General features: G+C 42.4%; 1 protein-coding gene across 1 annotated transcript; it reads right to left on the bottom strand.

Moving 5' to 3' along the window:
- Positions 1 to 271: 271 nt before the first annotated feature.
- On the bottom strand, positions 272 to 12,913 carry LOC135536014 (MORN repeat-containing protein 4-like). The gene is made up of 2 exons (XM_064962409.1): positions 12,847 to 12,913; positions 272 to 390 (listed from the first exon to the last, which is right to left on the bottom strand). The coding sequence occupies exons 1-2, from the start codon at positions 12,911 to 12,913 to the stop codon at positions 272 to 274; spliced, it is 186 nt and encodes a 61-aa protein (XP_064818481.1).
- Positions 12,914 to 12,941: the final 28 nt, after the last annotated feature.

Here is a 12,941-nt window from a genome sequence, read left to right as displayed (position 1 = left end):
GGAGTGGAGTTGGATCACAACACTAAGAGAACATCTGTTTGCAAAACCACATGGACGCGGTAAGGAATTCAACTTCCAGGTAGAAGTGACACAAATGAAGACAATGAACAGGGGAGATATCTAACTGCGACACGTTGCCTCGGGGCTTCGGTCAATAGAAATGTGCTATAAGGGGAATAGGGTCATTTCAGACACAGCCGGCGCTTCAGACATCAGACAGTTTTAATGTCATTAGCAGGGTCAAAGGTGAAATAGGAATGGTGAGACATTGTTACCTGGATCCATCAGGGAAGACCAGCATCCCACAGCCGTTGAAGAGTCCGTTCTCGAACTGACCAGTGTAACACGTCCCGTCACTTAACGTCAGCTGGCCTAGACCATGTCTCAGACCTGGGGGACAGACAAACCAGTTAGTTACTGGCCTAGACCATGTCTCAGACCTGGGGGACAGACAAACCAGTTAGTTACTGGCCTGGACCATGTCTCAGACCTGGGGGACAGACAAACCAGTTAGTTACTGGCCTGGACCATGTCTCAGACCTGGGGGACAGACAAACCAGTTAGTTACTGGCCTAGACCATGTCTCAGACCTGGGGGACAGACAAACCAGTTAGATACTGGCCTAGACCATGTCTCAGACCTGGGGGACAGACAAACCAGTTAGTTACTGGCCTAGACCATGTCTCAGACCTGGGGGACAGACAAACCAGTTAGTTACTGGCCTGGACCATGTCTCAGACCTGGGGGACAGACAAACCAGTTCGTTACTGGCCTAGACCATGTCTCAGACCTGGGGGACAGACAAACCAGTTAGTTACTGGCCTAGACCATGTCTCAGACCTGGGGGACAGACAAACCAGTTAGTTACTGGCCTAGACCATGTCTCAGACCTGGGGGACAGACAATACCAGTTAGTTACTGGCTTGGACCATGTCTCAGACCTGGGGGACAGACAAACCAGTTTGTTACTGGCCTAGACCATGTCTCAGACCTGGGGGACAGACAAACCAGTTAGTTACTGGCCTAGACCATGTCTCAGACCTGGGGGACAGACAATACCAGTTAGTTACTGGCCTAGACCATGTCTCAGACCTGGGGGACAGACAAACCAGTTAGTTACTGGCCTAGACCATGTCTCAGACCTGGGGGACAGACAATACCAGTTAGTTACTGGCCTAGACCATGTCTCAGACCTGGGGGACAGACAAACCAGTTAGTTACTGGCCTAGACCATGTCTCAGACCTGGGGGACAGACAAACCAGTTAGTTACTGGCCTAGACCATGTCTCAGACCTGGGGGACAGACAAACCAGTTAGTTACTGGCCTAGACCATGTCTCAGACCTGGGGGACAGACAAACCAGTTAGTTACTGGCCTGGACCATGTCTCAGACCTGGGGGACAGACAATACCAGTTAGTTACTGGCCTAGACCATGTCTCAGACCTGGGGGACAGACAAACCAGTTAGTTACTGGCCTAGACCATGTCTCAGACCTGGGGGACAGACAAACCAGTTAGTTACTGGCCTAGACCATGTCTCAGACCTGGGGGACAGACAAACCAGTTAGTTACTGGCCTAGACCATGTCTCAGACCTGGGGGACAGACAAACCAGTTAGTTACTGGCCTGGACCATGTCTCAGACCTGGGGGACAGACAATACCAGTTAGTTACTGGCCTAGACCATGTCTCAGACCTGGGGGACAGACAAACCAGTTAGTTACTGGCCTAGACCATGTCTCAGACCTGGGGGACAGACAAACCAGTTAGTTAGTTAGTTAGTTACCAGTTAGCCAGACCATCATTGTAAATAAGATTTTTTTCTTAATTATTTAACATTTATTGAATAAATAAAGGTTAAATAAAATACACAAATAAGTCAGTTAGTAGTTAGTTACATGTTTATTAGTTATCAGCTAGTTAGTCACAAGTTAGTTAGTTATCAGTTAGTTAGCGAGCAGGCAAGTTAGTGCAAAATTAAATTGCAATAGACCGAACTGGACAAAAATAACAACTGTCAAATTCACTCTAAAACATGAATGAAACAAATCAAAAGCGCACCTTATTTTTTATAATAATTGTTCATAAATCACCATGTGGATAAAGGATAAAGATGCCTCATGTGTAAGAGGTTAATGCAAGGTGAAGAGATTATTGGACCATATGAAACCATCAGCTCTATAGTACAGCTGCTATATAGACTCTCTGGGTTTCGGCCTGTACCTAGAACTTTAAAAAAGCCTGTCTGTCTCACCTTTATCCTTACACACTATACAGTACATGTCTGTCTGTCTGTCTGTCTGTCTGTCTGTCTGTCTGTCTGTCTGTCTAGTTGTCTGTCTAGTTGTCTGTCTAGTTGTCTGTCTGTCTAGTTGTCTATCTCTCTGTCTGTCTATCTGTCTGTCTGTCTGTCTGTCTGTCTGTCTTTCTCACTTTTGTCCTTGTTCTTTAAACTATACATGCAGCTTATTTAGAAATTCCAGGTCTGTCTACTCAAACCCACATCACTTGTCATGGGGTGGTTGGGTCAGGAAAAAAAATGTATTGCTCCAAATACAACTCTCAGGGCTTCCAAATACACCTCTCAGGGCTTCCAAATACAACTCTCAGGGCTTCCAAATACAACTCTCAAGGCTTCCAAATACACCTCTCAAGGCTTCCAAATACACCTCTCAGGGCTTCCAAATACAACTCTCAGGGCTTCCAAATACAACTCTCAGGGCTTCCAAATACACCTCTCAGGGCTTCCAAATACACCTCTCAGGGCTTCCAAATACACCTCTCAGGGCTTCCAAATACAACTCTCAGGGCTTCCAAATACAACTCTCAGGGCTTCCAAATTCAACTCTCAGGGCTTTCAAATACAACTCTCAGGGCTTCCAAATACAACTCTCAGGGCTTCCAAATACAACTCTCAGGGCTTTCAAATACAACGCTCAGGGCTTGTTGAAAAGAGGCTGCCTGTCTTCCCTTGGTCCTTGTTAACTTCTATACTGTTGTTTCTTTGGGAGTTCTGGGCATGTTCTATTCAAACACACATCTCAGGGTCTCTGTAACCTATGTAGTTAAAGAAAATGACACTTTTCGTGGGCAGTTGGATCGAAAGTAATTTAACAGTGAAGTGGGACTAAAAGATTTTCTTGCTCTAAGACATACCAATCTCAGGGTCTCTGAATGTTCTTGGAACTTAACAAACAGGCTGCCTTGTCACTTCTAGTAAAGAATGTGTGTAAAAAAATATAGCGAGTAAAAAAAAGAAAGAATTCTAATGTAGATGTTTTGTCCTGTCAGTCTACGTAGATTTAACACATACCCTCTAGGAGGTATTTTACACCTGTGTGTATTGTAGGCTACAGCATTCTCCCAAATGTAGCCTACTGAATGAGGTCCACTGCATGGGGTCCACTGAATGAGGCCCACTGCATGGGGCCTAATGAATGAGGTCCACTTCATGGGGTCCACTGAATGAGGTTCACTGCATGGAGTCCATTGAATGAGGTCCACTGCATGGGGTCCACTGAATGAGGTCCACTGCATGGAGTCCACTGAATGAGGTCCACTGCATGGGGTCCACTGAATGAGGTCCACTGCATGGAGTCCACTGAATGAGGTCCACTGCATGGAGTCCACTGCACGGAGTCCACTGCACGGAGTCCACTGAATGAGGTCCACTGCATGGGGTCCACTGAATGAGGTCCACTGCATGGAGTCCACTGAATGATGTCCACTGAATGAGGTCCACTGCATGGAGTCCACTGAATGAGGTCCACTGAATGAGGTCCACTGAATGGAGTCCACTGAATGAGGTCAGGTGAAATGTTCTGAGCTTCTCGTTGCTACGTAGGTATTTGGGCAGCAATACGTTTGAACGTAAAGTAGCGGAGCACACAAGTGAACACAGTGGATTAGGATTTAGGAAGGGGGAGGTGAGAGTGAGAGTGAGAGAGGGAGAGGAAGGGGGAGGGAGGGGGAGGTGAGAGTGAGAGAGGAAGGGGGAGGGTGGAGGGAGGGGGAGGTGAGAGTGAGAGAGGGAGAGGAGGGGGAGTGAGAGAGATGAGGGTGGTTTTCTGCTGCCAGATACTAGTGTACTAAATTAGTATAACATACTATTAGGATTTAGGAAGGGGGTGAGGGAGGAGGGGTGAGAGAAGTGGAGGGAGGAGGGGTGAGAGGACTGGAGGGAGGAGGGGTGAGGGAGGAGGGGTGAGAGGAGTCGAGGGAGGAGGGGTGAGAGGAGTGGAGTGAGGAGGGGTGAGAGAGGGAGGAGGGGTGAGAGGACTGGAGGGAGGAGGGGTGAGAGGACTGGAGGGAGGAGGGGTGAGAGGACTGGAGGGAGGAGGGGTGAGAGGACTGGAGGGAGGAGGGGTGAGAGGACTGGAGGGAGGAGGGTTGAGAGAGCGGTGAGGGAGGAGGGGTGAGCGGAGTGAAGGGAGGAGGGGTGAGAGGACTGGAGGGAGGAGGGGTGAGAGGGAGAGGAAAGGGTGAGGGGGGAGGGGTGATAGAGAGAGAGGGAGGGGTGAGAGAGGTAGAGGAAAGGGTGAGGGAGGAGGGGTGAGAGAGGGAGGGGAAAGGGTGAGGGAGGGAGGGGTGAGAGAGGGAGGGAAGGGTGAGAGAGGAAAGGGTGAGGGAGGGGATGGGATGAAAGAGCACAGGGCTGCCAGCTAGTGGTGTAGATTGACTAAATTAGATGTGCCATCTGTCACTATGACTACGCAAACCTCCTCTCTCTAATCTCAGTTCAGTTTTTATTTTTAATGAGATTTGGACGGCGAGGTAAAACTAAACTGGCTGTTAGACGAAATACAGTCGAGCCTTCCGGAATCAAATCAAATTGTATTTGTCACGTGCACCGAATACAACAGGTGCTTATTTATAAGCCCTTAATGTGTGTGTCTGTGTGTGCATCTGCACGTGCGTGTGTATGTGTGTGTGGGCCGCACGGTGTTGACATGGGATTTGTGTCCCCCAAAGCTCAGTGTCGAAGCCACAGCCAAGTAGAGTTAAGTAAGAGGCGGTGGTTGAGATTTCACAAGGCTTCCTTCCACTGACTGAGGTCCACTGAATGTTGGTTAGATAGTAGATTTTGTTGTGGAATTGTTAGATATTACCTGTTAGATACAGCCTCACTGTCGGATATAGAAGCATAAGCATTTCGCTACACTTGCAATAAGATCTGCTAACCATGTGTATGTGACCAATAACATTTGATTTGATTTGTCAAGCAGGGACGTCAGTCGTCTTACACGAGGCACGAGGGTTGAAATAGCAACCATTTAAAACTTAAAGGACACGAGAAAGTGCATTTCTATCCCGTGTTTCTCTAGCTCACGTGATCAAGGTCAAATTCCTGAACTGTCAAAAACATTCTGAACGAAAATGTATGGGAAATGACTTGACAGTTTGACCTAGAACTATTATCAATGCCACAAGTTGTTTCCAAGCAAGATATGTATAACACACAAACATCTCCCCATACTATTACAACTAATTCATTTCCCCCTACTGTTACAACTAATTCATTTCCCCCTACTGTTACAACTAATTCATTTCCCCCTACTGTTACAACTAATTAATTTCCCCCTACTGTTACAACTAATTCATTTCCCCCAGTATTACAACTAATTCATTTCCCCCTAGTATTACAACTAATTCATTTCCCCCTAGTATTACAACTAATTCATTTCCCCCTAGTATTACAACTAATTCATTTCCCCCTAGTATTACAACTAATTAATTTCCCCCTACTATTACAACTAATTCATTTCCCCCTAGTATTACAACTAATTCATTTCCCCCTAGTATTACAACTAATTAATTTCCCCTAGTATTGCAACTAATTCATTTCCCCCTACTATTACAACTAATTCATTTCCCCTACTATTACAACTAATTAATTTCCCCTACTATTACAACTAATTCATTTCCCCCAGTATTACAACTAATTAATTTCCCCCTAGTATTACAACTAATTAATTTCCCCCTAGTATTACAACTAATTAATTTCCCCCTAGTATTACAACTAATTAATTTCCCCCTAGTATTACAACTAATTCATTTCCCCCTACTATTACAACTAATTCATTTCCCCCTTGTATTACAACTAATTCATTTCCCCCTAGTATTACAACTAATTCATTTCCTCCTAGTATTACAACTAATTCATTTCCCCCTAGTATTACAACTAATTCATTTCCCCCTAGTATTACAACTAATTCATTTCCCCCTAGTATTACAACTAATTCATTTCCCCCTAGTATTACAACTAATTCATTTCCCCCTAGTATTACAACTAATTCATTTCCCCCTACTATTACAACTTATGCATTTCCCCCAGTATTACAACTAATTAATTTCCCCCTAGTATTACAACTAATTAATTTCCCCTAATATTACAACTAATTCATTTCCCCCTACTATTACAACTAATTCATTTCCCCTACTATTACAACTAATTCATTTCCCCTACTATTACAACTAATTAATTTCCCCCAGTATGACAACTAATTAATTTCCCTCTAGTATTACAACTAATTAATTTCCCCCTAGTATTACAACTAATTCATTTCCCCCTAGTATTACAACTAATTCATTTCCCCCTACTATTACAACTAATTCATTTCCCACAGTATTACAACTAATTCATTTCCCCCTACTATTACAACTAATTAATTTCCCCCAGTATTACAACTAATTCATTCCCCCCTAGTATTACAACTAATTCATTTCCCCCTAGTATTACAACTAATTCATTTCCCCCTACTATTACAACTAATTCATTTCCCCCTAGAATTACAACTAATTCATTTCCCCCTACTATTACAACTAATTCATTTCCCCCTACTATTACAACTAATTCATTTCCCCCTAGTATTACAACTAATTCATTTCCCCCTACTATTACAACTAATTCATTTCCCCCTAGTATTACAACTAATTCATTTCCCCCTAGTATTACAACTAATTCATTTCCCCCTAGTATTACAACTAATTCATTTCCCCCTAGTATTACAACTAATTCATTTCCCCCTAGTATTACAACTAATTCATTTCCCCCTAGTATTACAACTAATTCATTTCCCCTAGTATTACAACTAATTCATTTCCCCCTACTATTACAACTAATTCATTTCCCTTATTGTACAGAGTAATTAGCCTTACTAGTTTAGCTAAAGCAGTAGTGCTACTGGATCAAATATAATCCAATTAAAATTGTATTTAAAGTGCATTAAAAATAGCAACACACTTACCATTAAAACAATACAATGAAAATAATTATAAGCAAACAAGAAGCCGTAAAATGTAGAAAATAAAAAGTACACAGTGTAAAACAATAAAAGCACTAATTAGAGGCCAAGCTTCGGACCAGCTAATAGACTGTGTACACTACTGTACTTACAAACTGCCCGTCTCTCTTTTCGTCTAGTTTGATTCCAGAAATCAGTTCAGAGTTTAATCTGGTGAACGGTTCTTAGCATCGTATCGTCGGGGCCAATCTTGTTGTTAGGTCACGGTTGCCACGGTTGCCATGCTAATTTAGCTTTAGCTGAATTTGTCGGGTTTTATATCAATCAATAGTCCTAGTGCACTGACCCCCCCCCCCCCCACACACACACACACACAAACATCTCTCTCAAAGTTGTCTTTCTTAGCTTATAACAGACTTGAACGGTGGATAATAAAAGATGCTAAAAGATATGCCGTCAGTCAGCCTGTCTCCTGTGTGTCCCACTTCAACCTGTTAGCTATACATGTCAATACAAACAATCACCCTTACAACAAGGGAACGAAACAACACACCAGACACACCAAATGACCTCTGACCTCTCTGAAGCCACCATATGTTATCAGTGAAACAGAACGGTTTTCTAAAATAGCTCCAAACTTGTTCTCTAGTTATTATGGCATCCTTTATCTCTGGGGCTACCGTGACGTCTCGTGTTTTTGTCAAACGGCAAATACTGGTTTGGTCAGTGTAGCGTTAATGTGATATTACGCGGCTGTGTGTGTGTGTGTGTGTGTGTATTTGTTTGCTTGTGTATTTGTATGTGTGTTGTTGCTATGACAGCAGATGGTATATAGTCTGTAGAGAATTGCCGGTGGATACGGATTCTGTTTGTGACATAGAATTAGTACAGACGACACACTCTTAGGCTCCAGCCTACCACTCCTCTCTGCTGTTTACTCAGAAGCAACAATCTGGACTGAGTTGAGACTTTTGATTCATTTGAAACCTCCAGACACCTGAGGCTGACACAGTGAGAAATACATCCAGAGGGGGAATGGAGCATGTAAAGTACCTGCTAACTTTACTTTCATGTCTGACGTGTACTGTTGGAGTACATAAATGTTGTATTTATACCGAGTAAAAATAGAAACGCAACATGCAAAGTGTTGGTCCCATGTTTCATGAGCTGAAATAAAATATCCCAGAAATGTTCCATACACACAAAAAGCTTATTTCTCTGAAAATGTGTTTATGTCCCTGTTAGTGAGCATTTCTCCTCTGCCAAGATAACCCATCCGCCTGACAGGTGTGGCATATCAAGAAGCTGATTAAACAGCATTATTACACAGGTGCTACACAGGTGCTCCTTGTGCTAGGGACAATAAAAAGCCACTCTAAAATGTGCCTTTTTTGTCACACAACACAACACCATAGATGTCTCAAGTTTTGATGGAGTGTGCAATTGGCATGCTGACTTCAGGAATGTCCACCAGAGCTATTGCCAGGGAATTTTATGTTAATTTCTCTACGATAAGCCGCCTCCAACATCCTTTTAGAGAATTTGGCAGTATATGTAACTGTGTAACCACGCCAGCCCAGGACCCCCACACCGGCTTCTTCATCTGCAGGATTGTCTGAGACAAGCTATAAGGGATAGAGGGATGAGTAAAGTGATAGAGGGATGAGTAAAGCGATAGAGGGATGAGTAAAGCGATAGAGGGATGAGTAAAGCGATAGAGGGATGAGTAAAGTGATAGAGGGATGTGTAAAGTGATAGAGGGATGAGTGAAGTGATAGAGGGATGAGTAAAGTGATAGAGGGATGTGTAAAGTGATAGAGGGATGTGTAAAGTGATAGAGGGATGTGTAAAGTGATAGAGGGATGTGTAAAGTAATAGAGGGATGTGTAAAGTGATAGAGGGATTAGTAAAGTGATAGAGGGATGTGTAAAGTGATAGAGGGATGTGTAAAGTGATAGAGGGATTAGTAAAGTGATAGAGGGATGTGTAAAGTGATAGAGGGATGAGTAAAGTGATAGAGGGATGAGTAAAGTGATAGAGGGATGTGTAAAGTGATAGAGGGATGTGTAAAGTGATAGAGGGATGTGTAAAGTGATAGAGGGATTAGTAAAGTGATAGAGGGATTAGTAAAGTGACAGAGGATAGAGGGATGAGTAAAGTGATAGAGGGATGAGTAAAGTGATAGACGGATGAGTAAAGTGATAGACGGATGAGTAAAGTGATAGAGGGATGAGTAAAGTGATAGAGGGATGTGTAAAGTGATAGAGGGATGAGTAAAGTGATAGAGGGATTAGTAAAGTGACAGAGGATAGAGGGATGAGTAAAGTGATAGAGGGATTGGTAAAGTGATAGAGGGATGAGTAAAGTGATAGAGGGATGTGTAAAGTGATAGAGGGATGTGTAAAGTGATAGAGGGATTAGTAAAGTGATAGAGGGATTAGTAAAGTGACAGAGGATAGAGGGATGAGTAAAGTGATAGAGGGATGAGTAAAGTGATAGACGGATGAGTAAAGTGATAGACGGATGAGTAAAGTGATAGAGGGATGAGTAAAGTGATAGAGGGATGAGTAAAGTGATAGAGGGATGTGTAAAGTGATAGAGGGATGAGTAAAGTGATAGAGGGATTAGTAAAGTGACAGAGGATAGAGGGATGAGTAAAGTGATAGAGGGATTGGTAAAGTGATAGAGGGATGAGTAAAGTGATAGAGGGATGTGTAAAGTGATAGAGGGATGAGTAAAGTGATAGAGGGATGAGTAAAGTGATAGAGGGATTGGTAAAGTGATAGAGGGATGAGTAAAGTGATAGAGGGATGAGTAAAGTGATAGAGGGATTAGTAAAGTGACAGAGGATAGAGGGATGAGTAAAGTGATAGAGGGATTGGTAAAGTGATAGAGGGATGAGTAAAGTGATAGAGGGATGTGTAAAGTGATAGAGGGATGAGTAAAGTGATAGAGGGATGAGTAAAGTGATAGAGGGATGAGTAAAGTGATAGAGGGATGAGTAAAGTGATAGAGGGATGAGTAAAGTGATAGAGGGATGAGTAAAGTGATAGAGGGATGAGTAAAGTGATAGAGGGATGAGTAAAGTGATAGAGGGATGAGTAAAGTGATAGAGGGATGAGTAAAGTGATAGAGGGATGAGTAAAGTGATAGAGGGATGAGTAAAGTGATAGAGGGATGAGTAAAGTGATAGAGGGATGAGTAAAGTGATAGACGGATGAGTAAAGTGATAGAGGGATGAGTAAAGTGATAGAGGGATGTGTAAAGTGATAGAGGGATGAGTAAAGTGATAGAGGGATGAGTAAAGTGATAGAGGGATGAGTAAAGTGATAGAGGGATGTGTAAAGTGATAGAGGGATGTGTAAAGTGATAGAGGGATTAGTAAAGTGATAGAGGGATGTGTAAAGTGATAGAGGGATGTGTAAAGTGATAGAGGGATTAGTAAAGTGATAGAGGGATGTGTAAAGTGATAGAGGGATGAGTAAAGTGATAGAGGGATGAGTAAAGTGATAGAGGGATGTGTAAAGTGATAGAGGGATGTGTAAAGTGATAGAGGGATGTGTAAAGTGATAGAGGGATGAGTAAAGTGATAGAGGGATGAGTAAAGTGATAGACGGATGAGTAAAGTGATAGACGGATGAGTAAAGTGATAGAGGGATGAGTAAAGTGATAGAGGGATGTGTAAAGTGATAGACGGATGAGTAAAGTGATAGAGGATAGAGGGATGAGTAAAGTGATAGAGGGATGAGTAAAGTGATAGAGGGATTAGTAAAGTGATAGAGGGATTAGTAAAGTGATAGAGGATAGAGGGATGAGTAAAGTGATAGAGGGATGAGTAAAGTGATAGAGGGATTAGTAAAGTGATAGAGGATAGAGGGATGAGTAAAGTGATAGAGGGATGAGTAAAGTGATAGAGGGATTAGTAAAGTGATAGAGGATAGAGGGATGAGTAAAGTGATAGAGGGATTGGTAAAGTGATAGAGGGATTGGTAAAGTGATAGAGGGATTGGTAAAGTGATAGAGGGATTAGTAAAGTGATAGAGGGATTTGTAAAGTGATAGAGGGATTTGTAAAGTGATAGAGGGATTAGTAAAGTGATAGAGGGATGAGTAAAGTGATAGAGGGATGAGTAAAGTGATAGGGGGATGAGTAAAGTGATAGGGGGATGAGTAAAGTGATAGGGGGATGAGTAAAGTGATAGAGGGATGAGTAAAGTGATAGAGGGATGAGTAAAGTGATAGAGGGATGAGTAAAGTGATAGAGGGATGAGTAAAGTGATAGAGGGATGAGTAAAGTGATAGAGGGATGAGTAAAGTGATAGAGGGATGAGTAAAGTGATAGAGGGATGAGTAAAGTGATAGAGGGATGAGTAAAGTGATAGAGGGACGAGTAAAGTGATAGAGGGATTAGTGAAGTGATAGAGGGATTAGTAAAGTGATAGAGGATAGAGGGATGAGTAAAGTGATAGAGGGATTAGTAAAGTGATAGAGGATAGAGGGATGAGTAAAGTGATAGAGGGATGAGTAAAGTGATAGAGGGATGAGTAAAGTGATAGAGGGATTAGTAAAGTGATAGAGGGATTAGTAAAGTGATAGAGGGATTAGTAAAGTGATAGAGGATAGAGGGATGAGTAAAGTGATAGAGGGATTGGTAAAGTGATAGAGGGATTGGTAAAGTGATAGAGGGATTAGTAAAGTGATAGAGGGATTTGTAAAGTGATAGAGGGATTTGTAAAGTGATAGAGGGATTAGTAAAGTGATAGAGGGATGAGTAAAGTGATAGAGGGATGAGTAAAGTGATAGAGGGATGAGTAAAGTGATAGAGGGATGAGTAAAGTGATAGAGGGATGAGTAAAGTGATAGAGGGATGAGTAAAGTGATAGAGGGATGAGTAAAGTGATAGAGGGATGAGTAAAGTGATAGAGGGATGAGTAAAGTGGTAGAGGGATGAGTAAAGTGATAGAGGGATGAGTAAAGTGATAGAGGGATGAGTAAAGTGATAGAGGGATTAGTAAAGTGATAGAGGATAGAGGGATGAGTAAAGTGATAGAGGGATTAGTAAAGTGATAGAGGGATTAGTAAAGTGATAGAGGGATTGGTAAAGTGATAGAGGGATTAGTAAAGTGATAGAGGGATTAGTAAAGTGATAGAGGGATTAGTAAAGTGATAGAGGATAGAGGGATGAGTAAAGTGATAGAGGGATGAGTAAAGTGATAGAGGGATTAGTAAAGTGATAGAGGGATGAGTAAAGTGATAGAGGATAGAGGGATTAGTAAAGTGATAGAGGGATGAGTAAAGTGATAGAGGGATGAGTAAAGTGATAGAGGGATGAGTAAAGTGATAGAGGGATGAGTAAAGTGATAGAGGGATGAGTAAAGTGATAGAGGGATGAGTAAAGTGATAGAGGGATGAGTAAAGTGATAGAGGGATGAGTAAAGTGATAGAGGATAGAGGGATTAGTAAAGTGATAGAGGGATTAGTAAAGTGATAGAGGATAGAGGGATTAGTAAAGTGATAGAGGGATTAGTAAAGTGATAGAGGATAGAGGGATTAGTAAAGTGATAGAGGGATGAGTAAAGTGATAGAGGGAAAGAGGGATCTTGCCTTCCCTCCACTCCCCATGGTACTCTTCACCGTTGGAATAGGTGAAGGATCCTCTTGTCAGGGTCATATCACACAGGTCCTGTTGTTCACACACA

The sequence above is a fragment of the Oncorhynchus masou genome, unplaced genomic scaffold (assembly GCF_036934945.1).
Source record: "Oncorhynchus masou masou isolate Uvic2021 unplaced genomic scaffold, UVic_Omas_1.1 unplaced_scaffold_5449, whole genome shotgun sequence".
Classification (NCBI taxonomy): domain Eukaryota; kingdom Metazoa; phylum Chordata; class Actinopteri; order Salmoniformes; family Salmonidae; genus Oncorhynchus; species Oncorhynchus masou.
The sequence above is the reverse complement of the archived record's forward strand: the minus strand, read 5'-3'. Positions and strand labels throughout refer to the sequence as shown.